Source organism: Typopeltis vanoorti, chromosome 16 (assembly GCF_054136105.1).
Source record: "Typopeltis vanoorti isolate ZY-2024b chromosome 16, IOZ_Tvanoo_1.0, whole genome shotgun sequence".
NCBI lineage: Eukaryota > Metazoa > Arthropoda > Arachnida > Uropygi > Thelyphonidae > Typopeltis > Typopeltis vanoorti.
The window spans coordinates 19,548,269-19,567,452 of record NC_143564.1 but is presented as its reverse complement, the minus strand read 5'-3'; the positions used below and the strand labels follow the sequence as shown (position 1 = coordinate 19,567,452).

Genomic DNA, 19,184 nt, shown 5'->3' with positions numbered 1-19,184 from the left:
TACAGACAAATCGGCCATTCAGAACACACGCAATTTACAGACAATAGAATACCAGTTGTGGTGGTGGTGGTGGTGGTGGAGGTAGATGGCATTGATGGAGATGATTCATAGTAGACGTTCAGTGTAGTGGTTGAGACAGTTGTAGGTGTCCTCGCGCGATGAGTCTTTGGACTCCTTGGAGGTATCAGGAATAATAATAATAAGAATATTATTATTACCTTACTTTGCAAAAGGATTTGATAGAGCATCAGTATAAAAAAAGATTATCACATAAACTGCAACAAAGAGATGAAAAATAAGTCAGTGATCTGGAGAGGTAAGTGGCTAACACACAGATATCAAGTAATGTATTGAGGAGTGTAGTCCAAGAGTGTTACTAACAGAGTACTTCAGCAACCATCCTCAGAAGATTGCTGTTGTTTGACTTGTACATTGATAATACAGAGGATAGTGTGATTATTGATAACCGTGTTCTGATGATGCCAAGTTGGAAAGAGTAATAAGGATTGTATCAACTAAAAATATCTCTGCAGGAATACTTGAATAGACTGGTGTCAATTCGATACTGCCAAGAATTTTTTTATGTGACTCCATTCCACAAAAGGTTGTAAATGCATAGTATTAATGTGGGGGAGCTAAGGTTTTTTAAAAATTAATATTTATTATATATATTTTTTAAATTTTTTGAAAAATTCAATTTTTTACATAATCTGGAAACCTTGCTCTAAAGACTAAACATGGAGCCCCCCCCCATCATCCACTTTAGACCGGAGTGGTGGTAATGTCACCAGCTGATGAACATCTTCCACCAAAAGATATTCACAAACATCCATGACTAGAGTAAGATTCAAGTCCATGACCTGCTGGCTGGAAAGTGGATTCCCATAGAATCATATCCCCAAGTGCAAGGGTAAGCTATTTTAGCAAAAGACATTATATGCTGAATATTATATTGATGGGAATTCACTGCCAGTGGATGATGAGTATTCTCTAAGGAAGTTCCTAACACTTAATTGACAAATAATTTCTTTCTTTCTTTCTTTTTTTACCTCTTGAGTACATTATGAATTTTTGATTTTTCTATTCTTGGACAAGCTATTGTCTTTGGGAAGAGCAGAGAGGGCTACATATAAGAATAAGTTTATATACCACTCTGATATTATGAGATTTCAGGAGATTACCAATTTTGCTTGACAGCCTGCAAATGTAAGGGATCGAAACTGAGTCTCTATAGTGCATATCAGGATTTGGCTGCAAAGTGGAAATGGAGAATGTTAGTTTTGGACTATTTTTCTAAGATATACATTAAGAGCACATTGGTGGAGTAGAAGTTGCAGTTCTTCATTTGACTTCATCATTTTTCAGGATAAGAGATATCACGTTTTTTAAGAATATGAATGATTCCTATTTTCTGTGAGAGAAATGAGAGATAGTGCAGATACAACAAACATCTGACATGAAACTATTCTCAGGATATTTAGAGATGAGGATACCAGAAAAAGTAGTTGACCTTTTTCAATTTAAAATGTGAATTTTATTTTTCGGTTGAACGAACTGAGTGATGTAAGAAAACTGTTTAATTTAGCAACGCTCTTTCTGGATAATGAAGATGTTGATGTATCTACACCAGATTGAGGATTTTGGAGTAGTTAGTGCTAGGAATCTTTTTCAAAATTTTCCATAAAGATATCATCAGCACACGAGGAGACAAGAAGTTTCCCATGACTAGGCCAAAATATTTGTTTGAAGAGTTGATGGTTCCATTCAAAGTGATTAGATAGAGCAATGCTTAAAGAGCCTTGTGATATCAGGAGGTAAGAGGTTTTTTGATGAGATTCAAAACTTTGTCTACCGAGATGTTTGTGTACAATAAAATGATGTCAAGATGCCTGCTGACTAGATGGAGTTATCAGATAATTTCTGGAACAAAATGTGATTACTTCTTGAAGGAGTCCAAATGCTGGTATTGTTCCTTAGCAAATTTGAGAGGTGGCAGGATAATAGGGATACCATAAAACCTTGGGGTTAAACAATGCATAGCCTTGAGTTTTTTGCTTTAAATCAGTTAAATATAAGTTACACATGTAACTTATATTTTGCATTTGCTAACTATGTATATATATACGAGAGTGGTCTGAAAAGTCAAGTTGATATATTTTGTAGGAGTTCATTGTTTTCATGATTTGTCCATGTAGGGTCACAGTCCATAGAGAGTATACATGGAGGAGTACAAGAGACATCTTTGACTGGTAGTCAGAGATGTCTAACTACAGCTGTGTTCATTATGACTGTGGTATTGCCTTTGTCAGCCTTAAGAATGATGATGCCTTTGTTCTTTCTTAAATTTTGAAGTACTCTCCTTTTTGTGTTGGTGATATTACTTTGTGGAGGACAAGATGAAGAGGCAAAGTTAAAACCTTTTTCAGTATCTCATTTTCTGTCTTTGTTTAACTGTGGTTAGATACATTCACAAAAACTTTATTATTAAACAAAGTTTTGAGATAAGATGAAAAACACATCTCAGAGATGTTGCTCATAATACAGAAGGCAGGTTTAGCCTATCACTCTTCCTACACACATTACAACAACAATTGGAACAAGAGCTCTATGCCTTATCTAGAGGAAAACATTCTCTCTCATCAAATAAAAGAATCCACCAGTACCATTTATTTTCTCTCATGGCTCTCTGAATAAGAACCAAGGACTGATTCTTAGTGACATCTGGAAATCCTTTATACGATCTCTTCATATGCCAGATTTCAACTTTTCAGATAATCATCTCCAAATAATGCTGGAAAATGATGAGTTGTACCGTATTTATATTTTGCATTTGCTAACTATATATATATATATATTTTTTTTTTTCGAAATTCATTTATACTCGGTTGGAATATTATAAAAAAAAGGTTTAATGACTATTACCGAGAGAAAAGATGACAAGATATATTTAACAAGATACTACTAGTTTACTAGTTTCGTTACATGAACATCCTCAGGTATCATAATCAAAGAAGTATATAAAAAATTACAGAGACTTAAAATTGTACTAACAGAACAAGTATAAAAAACAGTAGCGTGTTTGAAAAAAATGCAAGTATGAGTTCCAAACAAACGAATACTATGCGCTGTCGCAAGTGTGCCAGTACTGAACAGAAGCAATGTGTGCACCAGAGAGATTGTAACTCAGGCTGTTGTTGATATGAGAGGAATCTAGAGAAATTTCCCTAGATTCAACAATCTTTCTTTCGAGTTCATCGTAGCACACATGGATGTTAGCAGTTTGAGTCCAGTTTACAATGTGCTGGCGGCCTTCGTCCTTTTTTATATATATATATATATATATATATATATATATACGAGAGTGGTCTGCAAAGTTCTCGGCCTATTCGCATTTGCTAAAACACCTTTGTGGGCAGGTGCATTGTCCTGATGAAAGATGATTTTTTTCTTCTACAAACTGGGTCTTTTCTCACCAATTTTTTTGTCTAGTCTGGTTAAAAGATTGGAATAATATTCCCTGGTTATTGTTTTACCCTTTACAAGATAATTAATAAACCAAATATCTTTAACATCCCGAAACACTGATGTCATGACCTATCCTGCTGATGGAACAAAGTTTGTCTTCTTTGGCGCTGAACAACCGGCTTCTGTCCACTGTTTGGATTCTGGTGTATAATGGTAAATCCAAGTTTCATCCATAGTAATAAATCGATACACAAAATCAGTTTTATTCTTGTTAAAACACTCCAAGCACTGCTCAGAGATTCTAGTCTGAGTTCTGCGTTTTTGATCTGCTGTGAACAAGCACGGCACCTATCTTGTGCAAAGCTTTTTCATTTGCAATTCTTCATGCAAAATATATCCTACGCGTTCTTTTAAAATGCCTATAGCCTTAGCAATTTCACGCACTTTGACTCGCCAGTCATCCAATACCATATCATGCACTTGATCAATGATTTCTGGTGGTGTTAGACTTTTTTTTGGACATCCTTCATGTGGATCATCTTCAAGGCTGGTACAGCCATGTATAAACTCGGCAGCCCATTTCTTAATTGTCGAGAATGAAGCGAAAGAGTGCCCATACTTTGAATGAATTTCTTTTGTCGTTAAACCTTCTTTTACAAAGAATTTTATCCATTTCAAGGGATACAGACAACACTTTTGCTTCAGTCAGCTGTATAAAAAAAACTACTTGATAGAATGACTTGCAATTTCACATGGATGCTTATGACAGATGCACTAACTTAGAAAAAAAAATCTTGCTAATAGTGTTGCCATCTATAGTCGAGGCCAAGAACTTTTCAGACCACCCTCTGTGTGTGTGTGTGTGCGCGCGCGTGTACACATTTTTTTTTTGCCGAGAAGAAGCATACGCAATTTGTGGTGCAAGTAGTTGCTTTATTTTATATCAGTGTATATTAATGACTAAATAAAACCTTAGTTTTTCAGTCATTATATGCTTGTCAAAAAGGGACTATCATTCTCAGGCAAAATTAGATAAAAATTAGAAAATAAACAGATCACATTTCAAAAAAGGAACGCAAGCATTTATTAGGTTTTTTTAAATAGCCACCAACAAAATAAGTATGATCATTGTTGCATCTTTGTCATTATAGCAGCATCAGTGTGAGGCAAAGGTTTTAGTAGAAGAATCCATAGTCAAAGGCAAAACTAAGGCCTCAGCAAGATGGTCAGAAGATTGAAAAGTCAGATATCATGTAGCTCACTACATTTCATTTTGAAAAGCTAAACAGAAAAAATAAGCTATTTGGTATGGTGACTCCATAATAAAACATCCTATAGATGAGCAAGTTATAACATCAAGTTTTCCTGGAGGAAAATTAAGAATATAAAGGAAGCAATTCAAAAACAGAAAAGAAAGAAAAGTAAATGAAATCTTAGTTGTAGTACAGTGATGGCGAACTTTTTTACCCAGGTGTGTCAAACATCTTTTTTTTTTAAATATTGACGTTGTTGATGTGCCACTTGCATACATGCATTATAAATTTAACTATATAATCATAGATGGTGACTTATACATATCATATTAGGCTATTTATTTAATAGGACATTGATATAAAATCTATGAATTCATATTATACAATTAATTTAATAAAGTGAAATTACAAACTTATATTACATTTAATGACTTTTCTGTGACTGAGTACTGGTAGAAAGTTGCTTTATAGAAGGGAGGGCTATAGTGTGTACATTTTAATGCTACACAGGCAGCGCTCAAATCATTGCTCAATCTATTTCTCCCTTTCGATTTGATATTATTTAAGGCAGAAAATAGAATTTCACAAGAGTATGTAGAAGGGAAAATTGTTAGAAGAGCTTTAGCAAAGATTTTAAGAGCATGAAAGTTTTCGGGAAGGCTATTCCACACGCTTAGAATTTCACAGTCTGAATTTTTACATGCAGTATCATGTAGACGTTCCTGCTCAAGTTCTTCTAATTCATTTCTAAGAGCAATAAACTTTCTTTTCCAGATAGGATTACACTGGAAGTCGGCTAGGTGCATTTCTAGATCTTTTAAATCCAACCACTCAAAGCTATCTAATTTAAGATCCATGAATTCTGTTTCATTAGGATACTTTATGAATTGGATTGTTTGTTCCAACATTCGAAATTGCTCAAATCTAGAAGAAAACTGCTCAGTTACTGACTTTAGAACTTCAATAGATTGGTTGATATGTTGTTCATGATTTTTGGGGCTGGTTTCATTAAAAAAAATTTTCACTCTTGGGAAATACTTAAAATTGTTACTTTCTAAATCATGTTGAAATATTTTCAGTTTATTCTCAAAGCTCTTGATCGTGCCAAAATAACATCGACAGATTTTCTGAAACCTTGCAATTGTATATTAAGTTCATTCAGGTGCAATGAAAAATATGTGAAAAACATCAGCTTACTGAGCCAAGCAGAATCTTTCAACTGAGAAAATTCGTGCTCCATGCCCTTTGTATTTAAATATAATTTAATTTCATTTAAACATTCAACATACCGTTCAAGTACTTGGCCACGACTCAACCATCGAATATTATTGTACATTAATAGACCATTGTGCACTGATTCAACTTCGCTTAAAAATGAATTAAATTCTCGTTTGTTTAAAGCCCTGGCAGCAATAAAATTAATTACCTTTGTCACAATTCTCATCACATCATCCAAATCCTTTAAGCCTAATTTCGCACACAGTGTCTCCTGATGTATAATACAATGGAAACAAACCAGGGGATGACCAACATATTCTGTAAATTGTTTGATAAAACCGACCGACATTACGGCCAACCATATTAGGCACGCCATCAGTTGTAATCGAAAATATTTTCAATAAATCTGTTTCTCACGGAACAAACACTTTAACAACACAGTCGCATATGTCTTTACCTGTCATGTTTTGAGGTAAATTTTCTAACTTTATCAATTCCTCATGCATAGAATCACTGTGAACATACCTTGCGATAATAGCCAATCGAGCTGGTGACATAATATCTATAGTTTTGTCGAGACAAATGGAAAAACAATGGCATGAGTTCAAGTCTAGTTGTATTTGATTTTCTATACCAGCATTCATTGATATAACTCTGTCTTTAATAGTAGTATTCCTACTTAATGGCAACTCTTTCATGCACTTTACAATAGCTTCCTTATTATGAAAGTCCTCCAATAAAAATGGTGCACACTTTACGAAAGCTTCTTTAATATAATCACCATCACTAAGTGCTTTCCTATGTTCAACAATAGTATGTATGTGAAATAATGTAACTTGCGGCTACTAAATTTGAAGGTCCTGAAACAAATTTAATTGAAGTCCCTGATTGTGATTCTGCCTGTTTTAGATGTTGCGATATGTATTCTTTGTGTTCTTCAAAAGTTTTTTATAGGAGCCATTTGTGCTTAGTTTTAAAATGTCTTCTTACATTCCAAGTTCTATTCACAGATAGCTCACCACACAATTTACAGAGAACTTTATCGCCTCTATCAATAAAACCACATTGTTCAGTCTAGGCATCTTGGAAATTTCTTCCACTTCCTTTCTGTGATAATTTTAGTTTTTTATTAGTGCTAGCTGCCATTGTAAAAGGGTTCACACATTAAAAAAGAGCATAATTAATAACTAACAATTACTGGAAACTAATTATACACCAGCAACTCAAATTACTTAAGTGGCAGACCATGCAAGACTACCAGTACTTCTTTCATTAGGGTTGCCAGATTTATTACCGGTACGTTCGTAGCAACCTTGTTACATTTTACTCTCCATCATGCTATTTAGTAGGTTTTGTTGCAATTTGTATTATTTAACAAAATTTACAATTTATTGCAACTATAAAAATGTTTTCATTATTTACTCAGATAAATTCAATATTTAATGCTGCGAATTATATTTTCTGTTAAAGTGGTTTTAAATATGTTTAGAACTTGTATTACTCAGTCGAGAGACTTGGAATGCATGCATGAACGAATTTCACACAGAAGTCAAATGGAAACTTTACGTTTATAATATATAAAGCACGTATTTATAAGTTTGTATCATATAATATTGATAATAATTTTTATAAGTTTTTTTAATATCATATGACTATGCAGAAATTATAATGATTAAGAAAGAAAACATAAACTTAAAATGCTTGTTGTTTATAGGCTAGTTACAAGATAAAATAGAAATAAGCTAACTACAAAATAAAATAGAAATAGGCCAACTACAAAATAAAAAGAAATAGGCTAACTATAAAATATAATTCTTTCAATGAACCGAAACCTACCTTTGCCTTAACTGAGAGCGATCTTACATGATTTATCGCAGTTTTTTCATCAGAATACCAATATTTTTCAACATCCAAAGTGTGTCACCTGAAACCCTCAAGTGTGTCATAGGTTCGCCATCATTGTTGTAGTAGGTACAAATGATTTAACTGCCGATAAGTTCAGTATGAGAGAGGACATGAAAGGGTTGTTGGAAGAGGCAAGAGTGAAGAGTGAGAAAGTGAAAATCGTTAGTATCTTACCTCACTATGATAAAAATGAATTAAGAAGAAGGGCTATAATGGCAAACAATTTGATACATAGGCTATGTAGAAGGAATGGATGTGAGTTTTTGGATGTGTGGAGTGAGTTTGAGGGAAGATTGGATTTGTATAAGAGGGATGGCCTACACCTGAATGTGTTTGGTATCAGGAGTCTAGAAAAACTAATAACTAGTATGAGACCTAACACAGAGAGTCAGGGAAACTAAATTATAAAGGAAGGAATGGTGTGAATGTGAGTGTAAGAGCGACAATGTTATATAACTGTGTTTATGATGGGAATATATCATGGAGATGTTGACAAGGAGAGAACAATTTCGGCTTTGTGTTCATCTGGTTCGGACCCATCAAATGCGTGCAAAGATGTCTACATGTATAAGGCATTAGAGAAGAATAGAGATCTGCAAGTTGTCCAACTGTGTCAGGCAGACTGCAGACAAGACTATACAAAAGAACAAACAGGTAAAACAGGTAGATTATTATGTCTGTACACAAATGCTAAGAGTATCAGAAACAAAGGGGTAGAGTCAATACAAGGGCCTTAGTCAATATGTTGCGATCTCAGATTGGTAGGTATTAGTGAGACCTGGCTATCAGAATCAGACCTACTAACTGGTATCAAGTGTACAGTATTTTTAGGAAGGATAGGAGCACTGCTAATGATATCAGCTGGCTTGAATCCAGTTAGAGTTGAGATCTATGATTGTAGTACTACTACCAATAATATTTCATGTGGCAGTGAGTTTGAAGCCATTTGGTATAAGGCAAAATCTAACAAGACTAATTACATAGTGGGGTGTTGTTACAGAGCTAGTGGATCAGTTGCTAGTGATGAAGAAATGCATCACCAAATAGAAGAGACGAGCACGAAAAGAGTAATCATAATGGGAGACTTTAATTATCCAAATATTGATTGGGTAGCAGTAGAATCTCATGAGAAGAATGAAAATGCATTTGTTGAGCTGTTGCAGAACAACTTCCTCAAGCAGCATGTGACAGAAGGAACTCTAGGGCAAAGAGTGTTAGATTTGATTATAGTGTCAGAGGGCGTTTCAGTTAAAGATGTAACAATTTTGCTTCCAGTTGGTGACAGTGATCAAGCGGTACTTGGGAAGTGACTAAGTTTATGAATGTTCCATTAGAAAAGGTTACACGCTGAATTACAAAGCAAGAAATTATGACCAACTGAGGAGTATACTGAGTTCAGTGGAATGGGATCAGTTGCTGGATGGAAAGAATACTGAGAGTGCATGAGAAACATTTAAACAACACTTGAATGATGCAATATCAGAATGTGTCCCGAGAGTTCGAAGAATAAATAGAGTAGGAGTTTAATGGATGTGTAATCTTATTAAGCAAGAGATTCATAAGAAAAGGATGATGTGCATGAGGATGACATCGGTTATGAACGTTATAAGCAGCAGGCTGGAATAGTCACAACTGTGTTAAGCAAAGCAAAGTCTGACTAAGAAAAACTGGCTCTGATTGCTAAGGACAACCCACAATTCTATATATATGCTGCAAGTATAAGAAAGAATAACTCTTCTAAATCCTGATAGCATGAGGGTTACAGATGCAGAAGAGGTTGTTCAGTTAATGATTTGCTTGTGCACCTTACTACCCATCACTCTTTGATCTTTAAGCTATGAACATATGTTAAATTTTATGGTTGTTGTCTTTTGCCATTGTTAATTATTTTGTTTGTTGTCTGTGCAGCATTGTGATATTCTATTTATTTATTCTAGTATCTTAAATTCAAGTGCACCTTTGTTAATCTTATACGTGCTGTGTTCCCTGTTAAAAGCTATCAACCTTGTGTACGCAACATTGAGCTCACTGTTACCTCTTCACTAGATGAAGAAACGCAGGCGTATGAGGATGAGGTGTATTAGAGCTGTTGCACAAATTGAATAAGAATTCAGCAATAGGGACTGATGGGATATTAGCAAGTGTGCTAAAAGAGTGTTCAGCTGAACTGGCCATTCCTTTGACCAGGCTGTTTAATATGAGTCTCAGAACTGGGAAGATTCTGCAGGAATGGAAGGAACGTATGGTAATTCCATTGCACATGAGTGGTGCAAATACCGATATATCCAACTGCAACTGATTAGTATCTCAGGAGTGGTGGAGAAGATTTTGGAAAAATTGGTTAGGGCTCGCATTCAGAAATGGGTTGACAGTGAATCTCTACTTTTCAATGAACAACATGGGTTTACTAAGGGAAGGTCATGTTTTAGCAACTTGCTCATATTCTATAACAATGTTACCATTGAACTAGACAACGGGAATGGACACAATGATACTTTTGGATTTTGCTAGGCTTTTGACAGAATACAGCATGGCAGCCTGCATAAATTGGAGAAAATGGGTCTGGGTTATAGAATATTAGCATGGATAAGAGGATGGCTGACTGACAGATATCAAAAAGTGGTATACAGAGTTGCGAGTCTGCAAGATTTAAGGTAACTAGTGGTGTAACCATAAGGATCAGTGCTTGGTCCCACTGTTAATCAATCTGTACATTAATGATATTGGGAAGGATTTGACAAGTGACATACAGCTATTTGCTGATGATGCATAGATAGGTAGGGTAATCAGTAATGCTGCTGTTATGCAGTACTTGTGGAATGATTTGAATATGCTGGAATTGTGGGCATGGGAAGATGGGTGTCAGTTCAATGTTAGCAAATGTAAAGTCATTGGATATCTAATCACACTTTGGTGTGATTAGATATCTAATGTCGTATTATATTGGTGGGATTAGGCTAGAAGAAACTGATGAGGCTAGAGATCTTGAGGTTTAATAGATAGGAAGTTGAAGTTCAGGGGTCATGTGGCAAAGATTGCAAATACAACTCAAAAGATAATTGCAATGCTGAAACGAATGTTCGCATGTAAAGAAAAGGATGTTATTTTGCCTCTTTACGAGGCCTTGATAAGACCTCACTTGGACTATTGTGTGCAGGTCTGGTTTCCTGGTTTCCTTTGTGATTCTGATAAATCGGAGAGAGTATAAAGAAGAATGTTAAAAATGATACCAGGATTATGGAATACTGATTATGAAGACAGATTGAGAATTTGTAGTCTGCAGACATTAGCAAACAGGAGAAAGAGTGGTGATATGATTGAGACTTACAAACTTCTGAAAGGGCCATACAGGATTTTAATTGATGGAATTTTTAAAATTATGAAAGGTGGGGAAAAGGACAAGAGGGCATTCTTGGAAGCTGAGAATGAGGACTGCTAAGAAGGGGATGAGGGCTAGATTTTTATCACAGAGGGTGGTGCATGATTGGAATCGATTGCCATTGGTGGTTGTGAGTACAAGCAGTGTGAATGAATTCAAGAATAAGTATGATAGCTGGTGTGTGTAGTATGTGGCCTCCACGATGAGTCTCTAACTCCCTGGAGGTCTCTCTTAATAATAATAATAATAATAATAAACTGAAAAAAAATTTTTTTTTTTAAATTTAGATAAGTTCTTGAATATGACAATCAATTATTAAAATACATTTTTACCAATCAGCTGGCAAAAATTTATGCTAATCAACATATTTGAAAAGTTGAATTAATCATTGCATATTCTACCAATTTCTCTTCTGTGAGAAATTGGTAGAATATGTGTGTGAGAGAGAGGGTGCATATGTGTTTTATGAGATTATATTCTTGTCGTAAATTTTATGTTCAAGCTGTTTTATTCACCTTTTATAACAAAAGAAACTTATTTTATAGAGAGCTGTGCTTTCTTTTTCCACTGTTCTGAGGATATTTTCTTGTTTTCAAAACAGTGCTAACACTTCAGATGCTTAGCTTTCTCAGTTAAGCTTATATATTCATGTTTTGTTAGAGTTTTGTTGTTCTGGCAGCTGTTTCAAATTATTTATTTTAGAAATTGGTAGAATATGTGTGTGAGAGAGAGGGTGCATATGTGTTTTATGAGATTATATTCTTGTCGTAAATTTTATGTTCAAGCTGTTTTATTCACCTTTTATAACAAAAGAAACTTATTTTATAGAGAGCTGTGCTTTCTTTTTCCACTGTTCTGAGGATATTTTCTTGTTTTCAAAACAGTGCTAACACTTCAGATGCTTAGCTTTCTCAGTTAACATTTGAGATGCTTAGTTTTTTTTCAGCAGTTATGCATGATGACAGTGTGACTCATGAAACATGACGACAGCTTCATTTTAGTATAGATTTTCCCTTCCCCTTTCTCTCTCACTCTCACATGCATACATTTATTTATTTATTTTTATTTTTTTAAGGAATGTTTGCAGAATTATAGTTTTTGGAATTATGGATTCTCTCTTATGCATTATTTCAAATTACAATGGGAACATCAAAATACACAATCAAAAAAAAGTATGGTCATAATATATAACATGCACATAATATGTACCACTTGTTCTTCTAAACACACAACTACAGTATATATATGAGTTTGTACTTACCTTACAAGCACCATAAATACTTAAAAGTGGAGCAGGATAAATTGCACTTAAAGATGATACATTGATTATAACTCCTCTTCTTTGCTGTTCCATATGAGGAAGCACTAAGTACAGCATCTAAATCATGAAAAAAAAACAAAAGGCAAATGCATATACAATAATTATTGTTAATATATTTAGAGGATATTCAATGTTAAGTATTTTTAGCCACATATATATATATGCTAAAAATGCACAACTTGTGGCATCAGTGTTGCCTAGATATTATACTACTTAAAAGACAACAGACTTAAGAAGTACAGAGAAATCCATTGTCAGAAAGTTGTAGCTTATGTAAGTGAACACTCAGATGGTAAATAATTACAAACATGAGAAAAGAGACTAAAAGGCTTCAAATGTGAGTTTTTGCACTCAGGAAGCTTCTACCTGGCATATGAGAAGAAACATATAGTTTGAAACGGTTTCAAGTCAGTGAAAAGAAAAATATACAGGCCACTAGGTGTCTTTTTAAGTGAAATATATAGGCAATTCCAATGCTGAACGATGTACTCTCATAAGCTCTGGTCATTTTCAAAACTCTACTTTTCAATATATAGGCCGAAAAAAATGGATATTTAATATCCATTCTTTAAAGAGCATTATATAGCTAAATGAAGCCTTTTTAGGCTAAATATTGTTGACTTATGCACTGACTTCATTTATGTAAAATCTGACATCGAATTGCTGCAGAATTGACACAAGGATTTTTGTAAAATTTCTTTTCTACCCCTGGCATTCTAGGAAGAACTAAATAATTTGAAACAGCTGCCAGAACAACAAAACTCTAACAAAACATGAATATATAAGCTTGTGGGAAAATTCTGTTATCTTTTGGCTAGTAGAATATCTAAGAAACTCTAATACAAAAAATGTGTACTCTCATAAGCTTTCTGGTCATTTTTGAAACTTCATAGTTTCAATATATTTGAAAAAAAAAAAAGAAAAAAAGATATTTAATATCCTTACTTTAAATAGTATTATATGGCTAACTGAAACCTTTTAGGCTCTTCTGTCAATGTTTATAGTAATACATTCATGCAGTAATAAGGGTTAGCTAATTTCTGTGCATACTGCATATTACAATTGCATGTGTTTTTGAAAATTCTCTCCCCACCCTTTCAAATGAATCTCTGGAATTAGCTCATATTCTATATTGGAGAAACAATAATTAAATACTGTCACAATGTGCATTTTGCTAATTCTCTGATTAGTTTCCTTAGGGATATCACAGGAACAATTTGAAAGAAATAACAAAGTAGATTTGCAATATTAATCATCATGCTTCCACTGAATCAAAAGAATTATCACTATCCAATACAATGCTCATGAAACTGCATAAAAAAATGTTGCCATACAAGCTCATCCACAGAAGGCTTTTACAAGCAATCCTTCCCACAACCTGTTCATTGGAGAGCAGGCATGCTATCCACTCCACCTAGTGGGCCAATTTTATATTGTCTATTCAACTCTTTTGCTGCTTTCCTTCATCTCATGTCCCCAACCCTCCTGAGATAATTTCTGTTTCAAATGATTCACCTGCTTGAATAATATGTCCCGAGTACATTTACTTTTGCTTAATAATCAATGCTTCCAAGGATCAAACCTTGTTATTTAAAATTCTTGCTGTTTGTGGAATTCTCAAGTCTTCTGTGTGTCCATAATACATAGTTTTGCTGAGATAGCATGCTCCATTGCTCTAACTCATTTGACAAATCTTGCAGTTGTTAAATATCCCAATCATCAAAATCTTCTACAACCAATGCCCTAAACACTGATCTCCACAACATCCTTCAAGGGATATTGCTACCTGTTTGATTGAATCAGGTAAATTCACAGTGACACAGAATGCTATAAAATCTTGGAAAAGAGAAGGGGGGGGGGGGCGAGTTCCTGGTGGATCTTTCTCAGAGTAATCAAAGATTTTATCTAATGGTTTGAATATAGTTCTGAGGCTGTATAGTTTAATAGCTGGAATATGTTACCAGTAATGACTTTTACACAAGCTAGAAATATGGTATTAAGGTGCTCTGACTTTTGAGTTTGAGAGAGGAGGTGTATATGTGTTGGGTGTGTGGGGGGGGGGGGAATTGTTTCTTTTGTTTATTTATTATTTATTTATAGTAATTGCCGAATGATTTTTTTGTTGTAACTATTAGGCCCAAATATTATTATTATTATCATTATCTGAGACCTCCAGGGATTCAAGGACTCATCGAGGGAAGCTATAAATTACCCAACCCAGCTATCATACCTTCCTCTGAATTCATTTACACTAGATGCACTCAGTACACATAAAGGCTAATTATTCCACTCACTCACTGCTCCCTGGGAGAAAAAACCAAACTCTTAACCTTTTCTTAACTGAGAACAACCTTAACTTCCGTGGATGCCCCTGTGTTCTCTCCTTGCCTTCCATGTAACGAAAAATTTCCTCATCTGAAATGCTATAACACCCATGGATAAGAAAATAACTATTTATTAACTTATTAAATCTATTACAAAAATGTCTGATGAACAAGTAAGCCTATTCACGCTATAACACCCATTCAAAAGTTTAAAGACCTCTATCATATCACCCCTCTTTCTCTTGTTAACCAGAGTCTGTAATCCACATACTTGCAATCTGTCCTCATAATCTAAATCCCATAATCTGGATATAATCTTTTAACTCTTCTTTGCACCCTTTCCACAGCTTCTTTATCCTCTTGGAACACGGGAGTCCAAATCTGCGCACAGTAATCCAAGTGTGGTCTTATCAAAACCTTATAAAGAGGATGTTATTTCTGGGAAAATCCCCATTTAACTCCTCTTAAACAAACTATTATATTTACGGCTATTTTGCCGGCTTCTGTTTAGGAGTGCCCCTGTTTAAATGTCATTGGCTTTTTACTCACAGATTCTTAGGGCATTGTAGATGTATATTTACCAATATATATATGTAGCATAAAGGAAGAGAAATTTGCACATACCTTTTTCTGGGTGCTGTGGTTCTTTCAGCGAAGTCCAAACTACTGTGTGTGTGGGGAGGGGGGGGTAGGCAATGTGGGAGAATTAAAATAGAAATGGGAAAAAAAACCAGGTTTTTTTTGAATAATATATATATATATATATATATATATATATATTATAAGGGATGGGCAGAGCGTTTTTTATATTTATATAGGGTGAAAGGGGTTGCAAACAGCAATTGATTTTTAGAAGGGGGGGGGTTGACGGGGTGCGGTCCATTTCGACTATTCTTGGTCGTTGTCTGAACACATGGAGGAAGTGGATGCTAGGTCAGGTCAGGTAGGTGCCTCTGCTTTTGAAGTGTTTGTGCTATCGCCTATTGGTCAGGGTTGCGACCTCAATTTTATGTTGTGAAGCTTCCAAACCTCGGAGATTATGTAGGGCCTGTGTACGTTGATAGAGTTCGCGTCACATTTTATGGCTGTTGTTTCATTGTCTTGTCTGTCTATTATGATGGCCTTGTCGATCTGCGGGGCATGTTTTTGTTCAAGGGCGTAAACAGCTATTTCTGTTTTTCCTGTGCTTTGTATTCGATTTTTCTTTTTGATGTTGTGTTTTTTAGTGTTTAAATGTTCTGGAATAGGGATGTTACAATCACAGAAGTGTTCTTGTAGTCTTGCCCATAAAGACCTGATGGTGGAGCCTGTGTAGGTGATATCACAGTCTTTTTGGCAGGGAAATTTATAGCCTACGTTGTGGTCTATAATAATTTGAATTATTATAGACCACAACTATTATATTTGAATTATATATAATTTGAATATTTCTTTTTGTGTGTGAAATTTAGTGGGTTTTAGAAGATTTGCCAATTTTTAGTTTGTGGTGAATACCAGTTTGTAGTCAGTATGTTTGAAGATGTATTTATAGCCTTTGTATGTGTTTTGGGTGTATGGTAGTTTGATAATTTTTTGTGTAGGGAAGATTGTTTTGGTGGTTTTTGGCTGTCTTGTTTGCGTAATTTATTAGTTGTGTACGATAGTTGCAATTTTTGAAGATCTGTGTTAGTTTTTTTATTTCTGCATTTAGATTACTCTGATTGGTTGAAAATTTGTGCGCATTTATGAATTGTGATAAGATGACCGATTTTTTAACGGAACATGGATGGTATGAGTGGAAATGGAGGTAGCTTCCGATATGTGTTTGTGGTATACTTTCGTGGCTATTTTGTTGTGTGTTCTAGTTAATGTCAAGTTTAAGAAATTGATGGATTTGTTTTGTTCAGTTTCCATGGTGAATTTTAATCTGTTTAGGGACGCTTTAAAGGTGGTGATGTGTATAGGATTTCCAATGCACAGAATATCGTCCACGTATCTGCCATAAAAGGTGATGCCAGGGGGGGGGGAGAGTAGGAGTGATTCTTTGTGTGCTAGGAATAATTCCACTGTGCTGATGTTTTGGCCCATGGGGAGTCCGAAGATTTGAATGTACATGTTGTTGTTGAACTTGAAGAAGTTTGCAGAGAATATTAGTTTTATTAGGTTAATAATATCATTGGGCGTTAGTTTATTACGAGAGTGTGTAAATAGCGAAGCCTATAAAGAGGCAAAATTACTTCCTTATCCTTAAATGTCAAGGTTTGCTTCAACATAGCAATTATCCTCTGAGTTGTATTTGCAACGTTTGTTATGTGACCTTTGAACTTTAAATTCTTATCCACCAATACACCAAGATCCCTTGCCTCTTCAGTTTCTTGTAGCCCGCTAATATAATATGCCCCTGGAACTCTAATCATGCCAAAGTGCATAACTTTACACTTGCTAACATTAAACTGACAGCCATTTTCGTTTGCCCAGATTTCCAGTCAATTCGAATCATTTTGTAATTGCTGAATATGAATTACAGGCGGTTCTGCACTTATGGAAGGATTGTGTTCCAGAGAATAAGATAATTTCACTTAAGTAAGTTGAAACTTATCTGTGTCAAAATCAACCTATGAAGCCAAAGGTATCTGAGAAGAGTAGTTCATAATGTTTAATGCATAATGCTCAAATGTTTATAATGTAATATTAATGACTAAAGAGGAAAATTTAAAATTAATTGTTCATAGTAAATGGCACAAATAAATTAAGAAAAAAATAACTTTAATCATAAATTAAATCTAATTTTTTCGAGGTGCTTAAGGGTCAAAGCTGTATAACTAAGAGGAGACCTCCGCATAGCCTTTAAAGGAATGCGGAGAACCGATCAAGGCTTCTGACCTAATGTCTAATCCTCACCTTCTCGTGGTGCACCCTGTTAGATATCTACCTGGATACTGAATGAACGAGGATGGGCTGGCAATTTAGGATTTAGCCGACCAAATTGTATTCATATTGGCTTAAACCAAAATACAAAATGATGGTACAACATGACAAAATTTCTTGCTGGCTGGGGCATCGCCTGGTTAAACAAGACCCCCGTTGTTTTCGCCAGGGAACCAGGGCAAGCAGCGAAAAGTCAGCTACTGGAACAAATCTGAAAACACACCCCAACTCAACATCACCATAAGAAGCCTGAATGTCAAAGCAATGGAGCTAGCTGAGGAATTAGATAAGTACCAGATCGACATAATAGGGATGACTGCAACAAAAAAGACAAAAACTGGTGAGATTTTTCTGATCAATAAATACAAAATGTTATATTCAAGCAGTGACATTCAAGGAAAAGAAGGAGTAGCCATAGTATTCAACACTAAAAAAAGGCTAATCTTCTTGAATGGCAGGCAGTCTCAAATAGAGTGATGTGGGAAAATATGAGAATGGGGAACTGGACAATGAGACTTATTTGTGCCTATGGTACCACAGAAGGTTTCTACTAAGGCAGAGGTGGAGGAATTTTTTGATGCTTTAGAGAAAGCAACTGACACAATGAAAAAGGAAAAGTTGGTCCTTGTTGGGGATCTAAATAGCAGAGTAGAAAATGATTGTCAGACATACAAAAATATTTTGGGAAAATTTGGAGAAAAGAGTAAAGCTAATAATAATGACAAATACCTGTTGGATATCTGTACAAGACATGGACTGGTTATTACTGACACCATGTTCAAACATAAAAATGTGCACAAATTCACATGAAGAGAAAAGGCAAGGAATAAGAAAAGTCTTATTGACTATGTTATTGTCGGTAGTGATGTTTTCTCCCTTGTGCAGGACACCAGAGTGTACAGAGGATTAAAATCGGAAGTGATCACTATTTAGTATTGAGCAGGATAAAATTGAATTTCATACTGAAAAGAATGACATGTAAGAAAGTTTTAAAGCGAATAAAAGTTGAGCAGCTTTTACAATACACAAAGATTATTGAAGCAAAAATTAAAGAGTTTGAGAACAGGAACCAAACCTTGGAGATTCAGTGGCAAGCCTTGAAGAAAACTCTGATTGATTCAGCCAGAGAGGCATGTTGTGAGGTTGTCTGCAAGGATAGAAAAATTCGAACTCCATGGTGGACACAGGAAGTTAAAGAGGCAGTGAAGGAAAAAAAGAAAGAATATCAAAAGTTCCTGGCGAATAAGTCAGTTTGTGCTCTTAGAGAATACAGAGACAAATGTAAGAAAGCTAAACAGTGTGTAAAACTAGCTAAACAATAGTCATGGGAAGACTTTGTTAAGAACATAGCATATAAATATCAAGAAGGTGGCAAGATATTCTGGAGGTTGTTGATAAAGCTCAGAAATGGT

At 35.0% G+C, this 19,184-nt stretch overlaps 1 protein-coding gene across 1 annotated transcript in view; it reads right to left on the bottom strand.

The window, feature by feature from the left end:
- LOC150097881 (very-long-chain 3-oxoacyl-CoA reductase-B-like) overlaps window positions 1–19,184 on the bottom strand; it is a 201,268-nt gene that overhangs the window by 49,803 nt on the left and 132,281 nt on the right. Inside the window, exon 7 of the mRNA XM_090406335.1 lies at window positions 12,482–12,598. Coding sequence (XP_090262461.1) covers window positions 12,482–12,598 — 117 coding nt within the window. The remainder of the gene's footprint in view (window positions 1–12,481; window positions 12,599–19,184) is intronic.